This window comes from Psittacula echo (assembly GCF_963264785.1).
Source record: "Psittacula echo genome assembly, chromosome: 7".
Lineage (NCBI taxonomy): Eukaryota > Metazoa > Chordata > Aves > Psittaciformes > Psittacidae > Psittacula > Psittacula echo.
The window spans coordinates 63,807,680-63,826,121 of NC_137740.1; the positions used below are offsets into that span (position 1 = coordinate 63,807,680).

At 45.3% G+C, this 18,442-nt stretch overlaps 1 protein-coding gene across 1 annotated transcript in view; it reads right to left on the minus strand.

Annotated features, from left to right (window-relative positions):
• The window catches only part of DPYD (dihydropyrimidine dehydrogenase), a gene marked incomplete at its 3' end in the record, with an annotated part of 352,887 nt that overhangs the window by 50,610 nt on the left and 283,835 nt on the right, over window positions 1–18,442 (minus strand). The window contains exon 19 of the mRNA XM_080623761.1: window positions 13,362–13,504. Within this exon, the coding sequence (XP_080479887.1) occupies window positions 13,362–13,504 (143 nt within the window). The remainder of the gene's footprint in view (window positions 1–13,361; window positions 13,505–18,442) is intronic.

The following is an 18,442-nucleotide window of genomic DNA, read 5'->3' on the forward strand; positions in this document are numbered from 1 at the left end:
AATCCCATGTACTGCTAGTTCACCGCAAGAGGCTGGAGCAGGGCAGAGAACCCAGCCTGTTTAATAACATGTTGCCTTGCAATGAGTGTTAAGTATCCTTGGTGTGGCTAAATCTGTGGGAACAAGAACGCTGCAGTGTTTGGCAGCAGTCACGGTCCTATTCAGAATTGACTGAAAGCATTACTAAACTCCCTTGCCAAGAATGAGTCTGTGCTAAGGACACAATAGCCCGGAGACAATGTTAGTTTTTACACCCCTCTGAAATCAACATTTCTCTCTGCAGAACATGGGTGTAAAACAATTGTCAGTTCTGGAAAACAGACGGAGCAGTACGGAGGCAAATGGGTGCCAACGATACACAGCCTACAAGTCAGAAGATTGATGGGTAGAGATTTGTATACATAAACACAAATCACATCGCTTGACTGCTCTACCATATTAGTTTCCACTTGCTGTAGCTGTACAGCATCAAAGGGACATCACTCATGTCCCCATATATTGCATTTAGTGGCAATGGAAAGGACTACCAAAAAAAAAGGGAACCCAGACAAAAAAATCAAAGCAAGAGTTTCTAAGTAGTTTCCTGGCAATTGAGACAGAGGCTCTTTCATCTGTGCTCTAACAGGCAGGGCATTGATTTAAACTCCTTCGGAGATCTCAAATGCTGTTATATTCTTAGGTCTTGCTGGCTGCTTGCTTTGTCCCTTTTCCTTTCCCCCCTCAAATGATAAAATTCCAGCATTTAGCAGAACGGCATCTTGCTTCCCCGGAAGACGGAGACTTAATTCAGCTCTGGCTCTAAACTGCAGAGGATCTCTGCAAAAAATAGCTCTCAAAATGCCATCGGGTTAGGAATTTGGCCTTTGACTTCACAATTCTAATATTCTCACCATAGCAAGCGGATAAACAACTACTGTACCTGTGAGTGGTTTGACAATGGATTAACAATTCCACATTTCCATTAATATGGCTTTGCATATATTCCTATATTTGGATATATATTTGCATATATTCAATATTCCTTTGCAATACTTTTGGCCGATATGCCCAAATGGCTAGCAAAAGATTTACTGCTTAGATTTTAGATGATATTTCCAATTTTAGCATTGTTCACCATTTTTTTCTGTTAAAAATCCTTCCTGATGAGCACTGAAGACATAAATCCCGTTAGACAAACGTTTACGAATGACTCCAAGCTGGTTTTCCACGTCGAGCTGAGGCTGCTGCTTTTCTGATGAGTGTCTATTGGCTAAGATTCTGGTGGAAAAAGACCGAAGTTGTAAACGAATACAAGGTGCTTCAGGAAGGATCCTGTCTGTGCCCACCTGGGTGTCCATGTGAATCCACAGCCTTTATTGTAGTGGACAAGAGCAGGGTTATAAGCTGGGTAAGGCATACATACAGTGTAAAATGTATTCTCAAAAGCAACTAGCAAAAATTGACTCAAGTAAAGGGAGCTCTTCCTGGGCCATGCAATCTATATGCTGCAGAGCCCATGGAAACGAAAACACATGTTTTCCAGCCCCTGTACAATGATTTAGATGTGCCCAGCTCTACCAAGTGAAAAGCCTTGGCTGGCTGACACAGGACTCATAATAATGCACTATGGGAATAAGGAGACAAACAAAATACCCTCTGAGAGAGGCTGCTGTGCTTCCAATCTTCAGGATGCCAAGGTCTATGGAAAGACTGCCTGTATAACAACGGTGCCTCCTCCTCACGTCTCTCTGAACACTGACTTACCACCACATTAACTGCGCAGCCTATATTATCCCTTCTAGCAGCAATTGTTACTTTTGTTGAGGATACTGGGATTCCGAACATGCGGAGACGTGGATTATGGGACACCGCGGTGCGCTCTCTGGAAAAATAGTGGGATTCTTTGTTTTAAAGCACAAATCTGTAAGGAAGAAAAAGCTTCCCAAAGATTGGTACAGTACAGATGGAATGCTGTGATTCATTCACATTAGCTGCTCAAATGACTCTAGAGACACAGGTTAGCAGATGGGATGTTACTTAACAAGGCTTGAGCTACTGGATCGGGATGCAGAGCTGATTTGGATGAGGGACCACAAGTAAGGAAATCAGGATGCAGTACGTGGGCAGCAAGAAGAGCCACCCAGCATGTGTTGAAGCCGCAGCAGCCTCCTGAGAGAAGATTCCCTAGCACCAAAGTGACTCCCACTGGGACAGAGACCCCAGAGGACCTGGTTTTGGGGGGTGAAAGACGGACCCTGTTTGTGTATTGCGCTCCAGAAACCTTGGGCAACAGTGAAGGAGGAGAAAAAAGCCTAGAATCCATTAGCCACTTCTCAGACGAGGGCACGGCAGGGGATAAGAGCACCGTAAGGGATCCTTTAGGAACGTTATCCAGCGCATTAATTCCTAGCCTACTCAGATGCATTTTTCCTCCCCTTAAATTCTTCTCTGCCAATTAATGTATCTTTGATCTAAATCGCTCAAAACGGGGTGCTCGGGAGTGGAAAACTGGTACTTACCAAGGGAGCCGGAGCGATGCGATTCTGCATCCCGTGTCTTTGACAGGGGAAATGCAGACGAAACCGAGAATATTCAGCAGGCTCCCTGAGGGAACTGTGGCTTTTTCTTCCCTGTCAACCACCCCTAGAGGAATGGGCATATTTCCTTATCTCACTAAAGCATTCTGTCTGTTCTTGGAACTACAAAGTGGACCTTTATGCAGTAGGTGGGCGCACACACTGATAGAAGTGCTGATCGCGATCATCCTCCCTAAGAAAACAATATGATTCCACGTGCCTCGAGCATTGAGGAGAGTGGAAAACAGCCTCATAAGCAGCCACCTATAGCAAATTGTATCACTGTGCTGTAGATCTACAAAATGAAAGGTATCTTTGAAAGCAGAGGAACTAACTCCCTCGTGTAAACAGCCCAAACGCATACAGAGGCTCTACAACTATCTCTAAATATATGTTGAATATGATTTCATATTCCATTTATTAACACCCAACAGTCTCGCCTCTCTCTTTATTCTAAGTACTGTTGTGGAAATCCTCCAGCTCTCCCAGCAGTTCTACAGATGCTGGTACAGCATCAGAAGCAGTGCCAAATAGATGTAGATTCAATTCACTCATTTCCATGGGCTGCATCCTTCAGCTCCTCCAAAGGTATTTCTAAAGCAGCTTATGAGCTAAGCCGCTCGGATCTGGTGGTTTGATGTTAAAAGTCGTCAAGTAACATAACACAGTCAGAAGTCAGCAATGTTTTAAAGACTGGGTTTTCTAAGAGCTAACCAACAGCAACACCATCCGCTCGGGATAGGGCCTGGAGCACAGTGTGATGGGGACCGGCTGAGGGACCTGGGGGGTTCAGTGTGGAGAAGAGAAGGCTCAGGGGGGACCTGATGGCTCCCTACAAGTGCCTGAGAGGAGGATGGAGCCAGGAGGGGCTGGGCTCTGCTCCCAAGGAACAAGGGATGGGACAAGAGGAACCGGCCTCAAGCTGCACCAGGGCAGGTTTAGATGGAGCTGAGGAACAATTCCTGCCCCAGAGGGTGCTCAGGCATTGGCACAGGCTGCCCAGGGCAGGGCTGCAGGCACCGTCCCTGCAAGTGTTCACACAGCGTGGAGACGAGGCCTCAGTGCCATGGGTTAGGGGTGGCCTTGGCAGTGATGAGGGTTGGACCAGATGAGCTTGAAGGTCTTTTCCAACCTGGCTGATTCCATGATTCTCGGGTCCATTGTTCCAGTTTTAATTTGAACATGTCCGGTTTGCAAGCCGCGTTAATTGGAATGAAAAGGTCAAAACTAAAATACGGTGCAGGAAGACTGAAACAAAGATCACCGTCGCCCAAACGGGGTTTTTTTCTTTAAATGTGCTAATTCCACACATTTTGAGAGTTTTCATTATCAGTTTAAACTGGAAAACGCTTTGACCTTTGTGACAGAGTAACTATTTCCTGATTAGTGGTAATACTCGGGTTCATTAACGCAGCCTGGATCCAGCATAAAGCTTCAGCATCCCTCATCCCAGGCCACTGGACCAGACGCAGCAGGGCCTTGAACCCACATCTATGTTGATTAAATGAAATGGGTCAATGAAAAACCCCCTCCCCAGAGAAGTTTCCAACAAACCCTAATGAGAACCATGCTCTGAGGAACATGCTCCTGCGACCACAAGTCCGAAAGCTGCAAACCTCTCCCAATCCAACAGACAAGCGCTATTTCCACGGCGGAACCTCAGCTCGGCCCTGCAGTGATTAACCCCTCATCCCTGGGAGCCTTTCCCTCTAGTACTCACACTGTATTTCAGCTAGAATTGCTTCCATCCTTTATCAGCCCAAATCTGTGCAGCGGCTGCTGAGTCCATTGAAGAATGAGATGCACGCGCAGGAACCAGTTTTGACCCACTGAGTCTTTCAAACCCGCTTCCACATTTCCTTAGGGATTGTTTCACCCAGCTCTGTTCAAACAACAAACAGCAGCAAGGAAAGCGGCTACATAACTGGTACTGAGGGCAGTTATACCCTTACCTAACGTACTGCAAGCGTCAGATGAAATGGTTTCTGTTTCTCTCATTCAAATTGCATGGATAAAAGGACCTCTCCGTAGCCGGATCAAGCTGTGTTTCAAGGGGGGCTTGCGTTGTAGCAGGAAAAAGCCTTCAGAAAAGCTCGTATTCCCAAATTGCTCCATCCTTCATGGGCTCCATCCTTGCCTGAGCACAGCTTCCTTCACGGCTTGCTCTCCCTTTCTTCCTTCCACCGCCAGCTACGGCTTGCGGCTGAAAGAGCGACAGAACTGCTTCCATACGGAAAGGAAAACTCAGGATGTCCCCCGCAGTTACAAGACATCTGATTTAAAACAAAGCACAGGGAATTCCCTAAGGAATCACTGGAGGTGGCAGGAGCAAAATTTTCCTTCCATTGACATTTTCAATGGTCAACAAGGCGCTGGGTGCATTTCCAGGTTCAATTCCTAGTCCCCACCACACTGAGACGCAAGGGGAACTCAATCCACAACAGAGCTAGCTTTGTGTTTGAAAGCAGCCGGAGCTGAGGAAAACAACTTGCCCACGATCCCTTCAACACTTCCCTGAGCCTCTTCCGAAGATCATCATCTCCGTGTTGCTTTTCCTTTGGGAGCTTTTAAACCAAAGTCACCCGATGTCGATTCACACCACGTGGTTTTATCTACAGGGGGGACAGATCTCCGCTTGTTCACACAAGACAGTGGCCATGGGAATCCACATCCGCAGTGGAAAGACAAGCAACACCGTGGATCCTTGGGAGACAGGCAGAGCGCATGCTGCCAAACTGCTTATTCTTCACATCTCCTCAACCCTTCAAGCACCTGGGTCACCAGGTCCAGGGAAACAGGGAAACACCTGGCCAGAATCAGGGAATTGTTGGGGTTGGAAAGGACCTAAGATCATCCAGCTCCGGGCCAGGGACACCTCACACTGAAAGAGAAGCAGGCTCAGTGTCCCCAGGTATAAGAGCAGAGAACAAATCCTCTGCAGGGAGTGACTGGTATAGGACAGCATTGGAGCTGATGCTCAATTGAGACCTAATTGTTAGTAAATAATGATTACCATTCAGCGATACTTAAACCTACTTTGCATGAGAATCCGCTATAAGAATGACAAATAGCAACTGTTAGGGAATGAGCTTGAATTCATTCTTATAAAACCATGCCCTAACAATCCTATCCATGCAGAGCTCATTTACTAGCTGGTGAAGTGAGCAGAAATAAAGGTAAGCTCATAGAGAAACCCCCTACGTATAAAACTACTGCAAAACTGCACAAAGTAGAAGGCATTATTAGCTTAGGGTTCAATCTGTAACTTCACTGTATGCTGATCTGAATAGTGCAGCTTTCCATTAAAAGTCACGATGAAACTAAAAATCAATAATAATGAAAACCCGCTCAAATTTGGTATTTTTTGCCCACTTTATAAAGAAAAAAGAGTCGAGGTCTTGTTTGACAAATTCTGATTCCCATCAAAAGGAATTCTCACAGGAAATCCTCACTATCCATTAGCGATTTCCAACCCAAGCATCTGGAATGGAGCAAGCCTGGCAGCCCTCTAATGACTTTTTGCTCTTCGCAAAGACAGCTGAGAACAGGCTGAGCTCCTGTCATTAGCACCGAGCCAAGAAGAAAGCAGCAAACACTGAAATGTTGACCACTTGAGCACGTCTGCCCCGACTTCTCTCGCTCTCACGTTGGGTTTCCTTTTGATTTTATGGTGACATGTTCAAACAGCGCTTTGTTCCCTCTTTTGTTTCTGCATGCCCTGTAAATCCCAGCTCCGCAGAGAAGGGCCGCTCCATCCCGCGCCGTGGCCATTGAAGGCGCTTTCAAGCGCGCGGCTCTGTGAGCGCTGGAACTAATGATAACCGGCTTCCAGCAGCTCCGTGTCTCCTGGTTGGGTTCTCTGACATGTAATAAGGTGTGACTGCCAATTAAAGCCTTTCCTGTGGCTGCCACGGTCCTAACAGCACTGTCCCATGTGGATTCTCAGAGGTCTAATAAAGGTGAGCTCATGGCGCGCTCGCGCTTGTGGTGAAGGAAGGCAGGAACGTGCTCTCCTCTGCCTGACTTTTTCGCTTTCTCAATACTTGTTATAGCAAACTACTTCCTACCTTCCGGCAAATTCCAGTGCAAATGGGCACTAAGCTCAAACGAGACTGAGGATACTCAAAAGGACATACAAACATATGCGGAGTTTCTTCAGGAACATGGGCTAAAGACTGCTCTTTCTACATGAGACTACATATATCTCAGTAAAAGGACTTGCGTCAGAAAAGTGGGTTTTGCCTTAAAATTGTTGGTGGGTGTAAAACGCCACCCCTTGAATCTCATCTTGTATCATTTTGGTGGCCTCCCACCATCCAGCAATCTACCCTCCACTCATCAATTTAATGGGCAAGAGAAGAAATAGCCCAATCTCAACCTCTCTGTACCACGGACAGGTTTGTACAGAACGGTTGTGTTCTTCTACTCCTTGAGCCACAGAAGCTTCACAGCGTCCAGCTGGTGTCGAAGTATGTTCTGAAGCTTAGCGACCCACGGAGCACGCTCTGACAGGCACAAAGCAAAGCCTTGAGCCTCTCTGCCCTCCATGTGCTGGTGTAAGGATGGGCTGGGCGCAGAGGAAGGGTGGGCTTTAGTGGCTGAGCCCTTCCTCTGCATTCAGAATCACTGCTACTCACTGCAAGACACAGTAGTTTTTTCCAAGTGTCATCACAGAATCAACTGGGTTGGAAAAGACCTTCAAGATCATTGAGTCCAACCTTTACCCCAGCACTGCCAAGGACATCACTACTCAGTATAAACTCAACTTGGAATTGTAAACCACAAGGCTCGCTCCATCAACGCCCTGTTCTGCACATCCATGATTTCAATCTCTTTTAGTTTTTCACTCTCCATACCATTCAATGGCATGAACAGTAATTCCTGAATGAGAATTCTTTTGGTCTCATCTGGTCCTCACTTAACTCAAGTATCTGTGTCTTCACTGACTTGGACAGACACTGAGAAGGGCTTTAGAAGAACACCAAGTGTTCTTCAGCTCTCCTCATTGCAGTTCTGTAGATGTAAAAAACCATAGAGAAATTGCATCAGTCTGTAATTAATTAACAAATTAATAAAGAAATGTATTATTAATTAATAAATAATAAATGAAAAATTAAATAGGGAAAAATGTGACAAAGGATCCCAGAATACATTTCATGGGATTTTATGGGGCGGATGGTGGGGGGTGTTGAGATTAGGGTGGAGAAAATGGGAACATCTAAACATTAAGATGTGACATAATGCTTGTAAAACTGTACTCTTCTTTTCCACCCCCTGTCATTTCACACTGATGATATTTTCAGAGCCTTGCTTTTATATCCTGATACCCAGGGCATCCTATACCATGTAGAGGGGTTTCTCACAGGGTTTCACATTTGCACAAAGAAAACAACAATGCTCCCTCTCATCGTCCAAGTCCCTCTACTTTGCGATGGAAAAGCTTGTTTATTCCCACACAAAGGGCCACCCTGCTGTTAGAAAAATCCCCCAGCTAAATGCTTCAGTAAAAAGCCTGCTGAAGGAAAAATACTCATCAAACTGTCCCGAATCCCTTGAGACCCTGACTCCAAAGAGGTACCAACAAGAACGCTCCTTGAAAACATCACACAAAACACAAGTAGTCTCATAAAACCAACCACGTTCTGTAGTGGAGGGAGATTGTATCTCGCAGAGGCAAAAACCCCATCACTATTGCTTTCATATCATGGGCTGTCATACTTCCCGAATGGTTTTGTTCTCTCACAGATCCCTGAGGATCTCATACACAACCGGTGTGGGGCAGGAGAGAAGGGCACAGGGCACATCCAGCATCCTGGCGGCTCTGTCTCTGTGGTGGGGTATACTCCCACATCATCCTTCTGCCTGAGAGATGAGGAGGGTCATGGTGCAAGGTCCGGAGGCTAAATACAACGGTGAAGACAAGAGTACAGCATCACAGGGTGGAAAGGTACATCCCATCCAGGGCAAATATCCTGGGCTGCATCAACAGGAGCGTGAGCAGCAGCTCAAGGGAGGTGATCCTGCCCCTCTGCTCTGCTCTTGTGATACCCCACTTGCAGCACTGTGTGCAGTGCTGGTGTCCTCAACACACAAAGGACATGGAGCTGTTGGAGCAAGTCCAGAGGAGGCCACGAGGATGAGCAGGGGCTGGAGCAGCTCCCATGTGGAGACAGGTTGAGAACATTGGGGCTGTTCAGCCTGGAGAAGAGAAGCTGCGTGGAGACCTCAGAGCAGCTTCCAGTGTCTGAAGGGGGCTCCAAGGATGCTGGAGAGGGACTCTTCACAGGGACTGTAGCGATAGGACAAGGGGTGATGGGTTCACACTGAACCAGGGGCAGTTCAGGTTAGATCTAAGGCAGAAGCTCTTCCCTGTGAGGGTGCTGAGGCGCTGGCCCAGGGTGCCCAGAGAAGCTGTGGCTGCCCCATCCCTGGCAGTGTTCAAGGCCAGGTTGGACACAGGGGCTTGGAGCAACCTGCTCTAGTGTGAGGTGTCCCTGCCCGTGGCAGGGGTTGGAGCTGGGTGAGCTTTAAGGTCCCTTCCAACCCAAACCATTTCATGACTCTAAGTGGGAGACAGATAGGTGAAGATGGGTCTGAAACAGGGCTTGGGGCAAAGCTGACCTGCTGGGAAGCAGCATTATCTGGGTGGATTTGATAGTGCTGCTTTGCAGAGAGCGTTACAAACAGCCATGCTGGAGCAACAGGGAACATGTGTGACCTCCACACTTTGTAAGAAAAGCAAATTGTCTGAAAAGGAGCACATATTCTTTACATGCTAACGACCAATATTCAAGTTGAACAAAAGTATTCCAGTCTAGAATACAGCGTTAAGAGACTCCACCATGAAACAAGTACATTTCAGGTCCACCTTTATTTCCTGTTACATCTGCTACAAGTAATGAGTACAGAATCTCCTTCAACAAAAGGTCATTTATGTCAACGGCCAGAACCCAGAGAATCAGATCACCTGCGGTAATTGCAAATTAATGCTCTACTGCTAATGCATTAACTACACAATATTGATCTACAATTGAATCACACAGGCTGCTGTGAAGCGACTTTTACTTGAATGTTTTTCCGCTTCTATTGCCTTTTCCAGAACGCATTTTCTCTTTCCACTGGAATTTGCTATAATTGTCCCCGGTTTTAATTTCCTCCAGCAAGACGCCTTTGAAAAACGCCTGCCTCTTGCAAAGGCTTGCAAAAACCTAACCACCCATCAGTGTGACAATGCTAAATCACCCCCATGATGCAAGAGATGCAAAGAAACATAACCCAATATACATCTTATCATGATTAATTGGGGCTTTGAACAAGCTTACTTACATTAGAACACCCAAACAACTTCAGCCGCACTGGAAGCACATAGCAATGAACTGCGCCTTCAGAAAGATGCAGCTAGATGTATCTAGAGCTTTTGGTATGCAATGAGTGCAGGGTTACCTCCATAAATAAAGTTATTGGGTTTATTTTTAACTCCATGTCTGAACTTCAAAGGGATTGCTGGATATGAGTATGTTACAGGAAAGTATAGTGCTATCGAGTCAGGAGTCACTGAAATGGTTCAGCATTTGTAATGAAGAATTAAAGGACAAGCGGGGTCTTTTTGCAACTGATTCTGAAGCCCATCAAGTGGAAGAATGCTCTGTTAAATTGCTGCACAAAATGTGAATCCCAGCTACCGCTGACTGCCAGGATCCAGGCTGTTTGCTACCCCTGCTGCAAAGCTTTCTTTAACGGCACTAAGATGTTGCCCTCCGTAGAATCATAGACTCATAGAACGGTTTGGGTTGGAAAAGACCTTAAGGTCATCTAGTTCCAACCCCCTGCTATGGGTATCTTCTAAAAGAGGGGATAGAACACACTTGGAATCCTGAACCTATCTCTCCAAACCATTCCCTGATCTATCCCTTAATACCACTTGAAGTGGTTATAGCATATATCAAAATATGGCTTTGGTCACTCCTGACTTGCATTTCTGTGTACGATGATTTCGCAAATGGAAAATAAATCCCCGTATCTTACAAACAAAAGCAATTGGGAAAGAAAATAACGGAGAACTGGTTGTAACTGAAATAGCTGCAGAGGAAAACCTGATCTTGCTTTTAATGGAGGTACATTTATTATTCATAAACCTCTTCTCTAGGAGATATGCCAGACTGCAATTAAATCAACCCACAAAGCCTTTGTATTATCTTAGCTCATGAAGGTCTGCCTCTCATGGCAGAGAAGACACAGGACTCTCATCTAGGCAAAATAAAGGGAAGTCCAATGGCCATGCAAGTGCTGCTTTCCCAGTTCTGTAGCTGGGCTCTGTGGATGGACCAGTACAATCTGTGCTGCTCAGTGGTATCAGACTGCGTTTAATGCTGCATGAATTGACATTCCCTACCATTTAAAAAACAAGGAAACATCCACGTGCTATTGTGTGGAATGGGGTGGTGACAGTAGCGGTAGTACCCATTCCCAGTAGTGGTACTGGGAATGTATCTACTGCTGACTGCAGAGTTCACTCCATCACCACCAGTGTCCAGGCTCCTTGCTTTCTGTCTCTGGATCAGTCGTACCATGTCCTTGTGGTGCTGGAAACGTGAAGTAAGATCACAAAACCTGCAGTACTTTGTCAGTCCAGGTGTCTATTCAGCACCATCTCCAACAGTGTCCAAAGCAGACACCTAAGGCTATAGGATGCACATATAACTCTCCCAGTACAGTCTCAGCTTCTACCTATTGAACTTGGGGACTTAATAAGACTTGACAAAGACCTGAATCTTAATAGACTGAACCATTCAGTAGATCACTTTATTTGATGCTACCTCCAGATTCTGTACTTGCTCTGTATTTTGGTACTGAGGAAGCAGAAGTAAACTGTCAAAGCTGGTAGGATAAGGAACACGGGGTTTGACTGCTAAAGGAACAACTCAGGCCTTTGATAACCAAGGACACGTGAGAGATTGGGATTCAGGGAAAAGTATGTAATGTGTCTATTTGTGTATCATTTTAAGAAAGGAAAACAACAGCAATGATTCTCCCAATCCTAATTAGGTTCCAAAGCTGACCTACGAAGATGAGGGTGTCTTCTGTCTATCACAACATACCTTGCTTGAGCAACTCTAATCCTGGTCAAGGGTATTTCTTGTAAGACTCTATAGAGATTACTTGTTTCCTTGTCCCTTCCATTTGCCTTTCCCATGGTGAGGGAAAGACTTATGGCCTGGACTCACAACCCTGCATGAAGTTTACTAAAGGCTTATGTTGAAATAAATGGAATTGAACTAGTTCAGACTTTACCTACACAGCAGCTTTAGAACTCATTTATCTCAGATTACTTTCAATGACTTCCCTCCATTAGCGAAAGAGAAATAAACCACTCACACTGAGGACAGGGGTGATCCAGAGGAGTTTAACGTTAGCCCATATAAAAATGCATAAATGAATGAAACAACCTCATTTTTCAGTCATCCAGAAACAGATAGAGCAGATGCAGGCCAGAAACCCATTCCACATTGTATAGCTCAGATCACGCAACACTGTTAAAAACCCAAGCAAACCCACTGAGTTGGCCTGTTTGGGGGCTTTTTTTGTCTGAAACACAGCAAACAGATGACTAACCACAGCAGACAGCAGCGCTGTACAGAAAGGATGGTCACACTGAATCTAACTTTAATGTCAAAGAGACTTGCGGGAATGAAACCACTCCAGTCATTCCACGGAGTGACACAAAGATGAGATCCACAGAATCCACAGCTGCTGTTGTCTAGGATGGGAACTCCAGATCAAGGGGCTGAGCATCAACCAGAACGTGACAATATATAATGGAATAGGAGAACATCACCACCACCTGCCTCTTAGCCATTCGAACAGATATGCTGCAAAGCAGAGCAGGTAAGGGGCTGATTTCCAGCTCATTTCCTAGTGCCCATAATAACAGGCCATTAAGGCTTCATTCCATGACAGGGACTGAATAACCATGCCAGTCTGGCCAGGATCTCAAAACAACACAGGCAATGCAGAAAGCCTCAACTACTGTATTCAGGGGGCTGGAACCAGATGAGATTTAAGGTCCCTTCCAACAAAAACCAGTCTGAGATTCTATTATTCTATGATCCAGTCTGAAAGCTTACTCCATTGCAACAGGCTTTACCACCAGCCTCATATGCAGGAGACAGAGCTCTGCACTTCCTGCTCCAATAATCATGCTTAAGGGACACAGATGCCTGGGCAAACAGGAATTACTTTAAACTGGCTCCCAGTGGGACCGAAGTAGTGTTCTTTGAAATGCCTCTCTCCCCTTGAAAAGGCTCTTTGCAGAAGACAAAACCCAAGAATAAAGGAACATCAGAGAGCTGAAGCTTAACTCTACGTCAGCCCTGTTTGTATGACAAGGGAGCGATGCTTAATGTTTAAATCCTATAGGTCAGAGAGATAAAGTGATAACATACTCAGAGCAAGTCTTTTCGCAGGTTGGTATTGGAACGCCTGAAGTGTTATTTTGGCAACTCCTCCTCCATCTGAAATGAGTGTCTCTTAGCAAGAAGCATGCAGCTTCACAGGGTAGTGGCGGAATCCCTGTCTCTGGAAGTGTTCATAAACCATGAGGAAGAGGCCCTCAGTGCCATGGGTTAGTGGTGGCTTGTGAACGGTTGGACTTGATGAGCTTAAAGGTGTTTTCCAGTCTCTAGACCCTATGGTTCTATAAAAATTGCTTTCGATGGTATAAACCCCCCACGATTCTGATGTTTGAAAGGAAGCTACATTCTGGATTTAATTCCTTTCATTCTAATGCTTTAAAGAAAGCAAGGATACCTGCAAAACAGAAGCCCCACTGTGCAGAAACTGAAGTCCACTTTCAGCAGAATCGATGCCTCCAGTTGCTAAGATGGGAAACCCGGGAAGAGCACGGGCTATGGCAGACACTGCACGGAGGGCGATGGGCCTGATGGCGTTTCCTATGGAAAACCAGAACATGTTGTCAGCAGTAGCAGAACACACCCTGATGTCATTTGCGCATCCCTCATGCTAAGGAACATCAGGAGCTAACATCTAATTCTGAGATGCAGAGGATGCATTCATTTATAAATTGACACCAAGTGGGTTTCAAGTGCTATCAGTACTTGTAAAGTACTGGGAACTTGGCTGAAATACAGGGAATCACAGAAACATTTGGATAAACACTGCAAAGCTGGCTGGAACATTTCAGCTGATGCTCAAAACAAAGACTAACAATGTCTGAGACAGAAAGCAATACTTTCCCATACAGTACACCATTGACAGAGACCTGTGTTTCTACATAAAGAATCAGCTTGGCTTTTTGAACACAGACCAAGTCAGAGGGAACATCTCATTTACTTGTCTGAGTAAAGATTCTTTAAAAACGCCATTTCACGGCATTTGACATCTCACATCTTATTTAACATGTTTCCTCTTCGGATGTTAGTAGATTTGGATAGCCCTTTAAGTAAGCCCCCTTTTAGTCAGAAGCTCAAAAGAATGAAGTAGATTCATTTTAGAGTCCTATCACCAAGACCGAAGCTTGTACTTTTAAATGGTATCTAGAAGTTGAGTCAGACAACTCCCTGCTACATTTAGAGGAACGATGATTAAAGTCTCAACGCGCTGTGTCTGCAATGCTTCTGCTTTGGCTACATTCTATTCGTAGTATGCAAGCCTTTAAAACATGCATACAGATGCTGCTCATTAAATGATGGAGGGAACAGACAGCTGACACTTCCACTGATGTTTTGTCTGAGGCTGGTTGGGATTTCTCTGGATAACTCCTGCATTCTTAACATTCCCACTCCATTTAGAGAACCTTTAGGGAGATTTCCATGGTATCACTGGACAACACTACAGTAGCGTAAGGGAGGCACACGGTTCCCATACATACAGTAGCACAAGGGAGGAACACAGTTTCCAGAGGAACTGGCTGGCTGTCAACCCTGTCAGCCTACGCAGAGAAGAGCCGGTACTTCTGGGTTTGTACTGTATTAGGTGATTCGGGGAAATACCATGATCTGAAATGCTTCTGAACGCCCTCCATGGGTATTTTCATAACCTTTAAAGCTCTGACCTTCTGCAAGAGCAAATAGCCGAAAGAGAAGAAAGGAATAAAACAAACGCAATGAACAAAACAAGAGGAAAGAAGAAACTACAGTTTGGAAGTGTGGGAGAAGAGCCCACGGGGGAACAGGAGCTGCTGCATCCCCACACCTCTGCTTAGATGCCTGACCAACATCCTCATCTCCTGCAGACAAGACTTCAACCCAAGCAAGCTGTGCTGCAGTTCTTTCTCTACCCTTTCTGAGACAGAAGCGGGGCAGTTCTGCTGCCTGGATTGGTAACAGAAGGAAGTCTTTAGTAAAGGATAAATTGCTTTTTCCAGCCAGTACTGTGTCACTGAGCCCAGCACCAACCCTCCCTCCAGTGTCCCCATCAGTGCTGCCTCTCAGGCAGAGCTTTCTGGTCTCCATAAAGGACCTATCATCAGCGCAGGGTTCTGCTCTCTAGAAAGAGCCTCCTCCTTGCTTGTGCATCATAGAATCATAGAACCATAGAACAGTTAGGGTTGGAAAGGACCTTAAGATCATCCAGTTCCAACCCCCCTGCCATGGGCAGGGACACCCCACACTAAACCATGGCACCCAAGGCCTCATCCAACCTGGCCTTGAACATCGCCAAGGATGGAGCATTCACAGCCTCCCTGGGCAACCCATTCCAGTGCCTCACCACTCTCTCAGGAAAGAATTCCTTCCTTAGATCCAATCTAAACTTCCCCTGTTTAAGTTTGAACCCGTTACCCCTTGTCCTGTCACTGCAGTCCCTGATGAAGAGTCCATCCCCAGCATCCTTGTAGGCCCCCTTCAGATACTGGAAGGCTGCAATGAGGTCTCCATCAGTTCAGACCTCCCAGGTCTACAGGTCAATGGGGAGAATGACCCCATGAGGAGTTCAGCTCAGAAAACCTGCCATGTTTTGCTATAAATAGGGCAGGGTCACTTTGTCAAGGACCTGTTTTATCAAGGTAATTTTCCACCGCAGAAAACTGAAATCTGGTTTGTCATAACCATTAAACCCCCTGCGTGTTCAGCTAGCGTTGTCTTTTGCAACATACCCCTCACTGTAACCCTGACAGACCACACTGAGTTCACAGCAGACCGTGGCCCATTAGTATTGAACACATTCACACCCAAAAGCTCAGCTAAGCAGCCTCTACTGACATCTGCTCTGCATTCAGCATGGAATTATCTTCTTGGGCAATGACAACCTCTGCTGCCTCGGGATAGGCACTTTCTCATTACATACTTGATGCAACACCTCCTCCTTCTCCTATAGATGATCTCTGCACCTAGCAAAACCCAGAAGACTCGCTATCTGATCAGACAGACTCCTCCGCTTGCCAGCAAGACCATAGCAGATGTTCTTGGATGCCCATGTTAGGGGTCAGAACTGCTCACAGGCCTTGCACAGATGCTTGCTGTCTGTAGTTTAACAGAAACTACATGGACATATAATGTTTTCAGCATCTAAACTCCCATTTGCATACATGGGTAATGCTTAAATTTGTCCAAGGAAGTGGTTCAAGGCCAGGTTGGACAGGGCTTGGAGCAACCTGCTCTAGAGTGAGGTGTCCCTACCCACGGCAGGGGTTGGAACTGGATGATCTTCAGGTCTTTTCCAACCCAAACCAGTCTGGGATTCTATGATTCCAATGCAGCTTGACCCAAGAAGCATTCTCAGTGTGCTCTAGGGAAAACTAGAGCCTGGTTCATAAAACTTAGAAATCTCACCAGAACTGCCTTAAAGAATCTACCATCACAGCAGAACAGGTCACAGAAAGGAGCTGGAGCGGAACAGTAACCTTCCACAGGACACTAATGACTATTTGCCGTTTGAGCTAGATCAATCATAACGTGTTTGAAAGGAACAGGTTGGCTCTCTGAAAGAGGATGGCTGCTAGGGTCCAAAGAGCAAATCTCACACCAGAATTGATGGCACAGTCTTCGAGAAAGACTTAAGACAAAAAAACCCAAATGGGACCATGCTGTTTCCTTCCACGCGTTCATTTATCAAGCCTTTGGAGGGCCATACGTGCCAAGACATCCACTACACATCAAAATTGCTGGGAACAACCTCATCCAAAAGCACTAGTTCATGGAATCCCTCCAATAGTCAGCGTTTGCAATTGAGGCTACAGGTAAGTATCAGACTTGTTGCATTGCTTTTGGGCCCTGATAGAGCTACTGCAGAATCTCACTCTGATGAGGCAGTTATTCCTTAGAAAGGTGAAAGAATACAGATGCTGTTAACTCCGAAATCATGTGGCTAGAGGAAAAACTCTTTCCAGCCTGCATGCGTTAAAAACTGACAACTGCCTTGAGGCATGAAGGTTTCTATTCTTTTAACCCCAATGTAACTCTAAGAGGTTGCATTCCATCAGCTTTTAAGCCTTACATACCCTTGACCTCGATGGTATCCCATAGCAAAGAGTTCCACAGGACAGTATTTCTGGAATATAACCGTTCCTTTCTTCATTGTGATTAAATTAGCCACCTTCTCCCTTAAATGACTATCTCTGTACAACGGTCAGTAGAGGAAAAGGAGCAAATTACAGTTTATTTAAGGTTCAGCACAATAAGCAATCAGAAAGGCCTTCATTCAGCCCAAAGAAATCAAGCATATGATTTGATGACGCCTAGCAGAGACGGCAATGAGGCTTAGAGTTTATTATGGAACACAGGTAATTTTCAGTACTACCTGCACTTGATATTCATAATAGGAGCTCTTACTTACGTTTGGTGATTAGTAAATTAGTGATAAATTGGTATGATGGCAAAAGTATTCCATTCATCTCTAACTCCCCCAAATGAATGTAAAAACATTTCAGGAGTGCTACTGATGAGAGTAAATAAATGGCTCTAATGACAATCAGAGGGTTGACTGAGGTGTCACTCTCTTCTTTGCTTTACAGAATACAGAACATCAGAAGGTGCAGCTGTTCTCGATCAACAGTTCCGAAGCTTGCCCTTCTGTAAGAAAAGCTTCTGGTCTGGAACACAACGTGATTTACTTGTGATAGAGATCCTTCTGCCTATTGAAATGGTGAAATAACCATTCAGAATAACCCAGAATAAAAGCAAGAATACAGCCAACAGGAAGGTAATAAACTCCAACATAGAAACTTGTGGAGACGGCGTTTTTCAAAGGTTGAAATAAAGGAGATTTAATGAGGAGCTGTCTGTAGTAATGGAAATATGCAGAAGTTTGCCTGATAAATCAAATCATATTTAAGAAGCCTGAGGTCCAAATCCAGCATGCATTTGAAAGACAGCTCAACACCAAGAAAATAAGCATCTACCACATACTTCGATGGGCTTGGGACCTGTAATTCCACTAGCTAAGCACCCGTAGCTGGGAAACCGCTGATATGGTACTCTCTTGATAGTAGCATTACAGCTGCTACCAGATGCTTGATATGGCTATCATTTACCTTGCTGCAAAAGAATGAGATTTAATAAACAAAGTCCATGTATCCACACCTCAAGGAGGGGAGTGAGATTTGAAAATGGAAGACAGAAAAATACCTGGTGGAGATGGCACAGTATCATAGAATCATAGAATAGCTGGGTTGGAAAGGACCTTAAGATCATCTAGTTCTGTGCTACTCTATGTTGCAAACTACCCTTTCGAATCTCTCATTAATTAGGGAACAAATGGTTGCTACTAAATACCGATTTCAACAATTCAATAAGTGTCCGATGCCAAAGTTCTCGACATTCTTTTTGCCTTAAAACGAAGGAATTTGGTTTTCTTTCTTTTTTAAGTCAGTTTTTCTGCGACTCTCAGGGACTGCAGTCGAGGAAATCCAATAGAGCAAACCAGAGCATGAA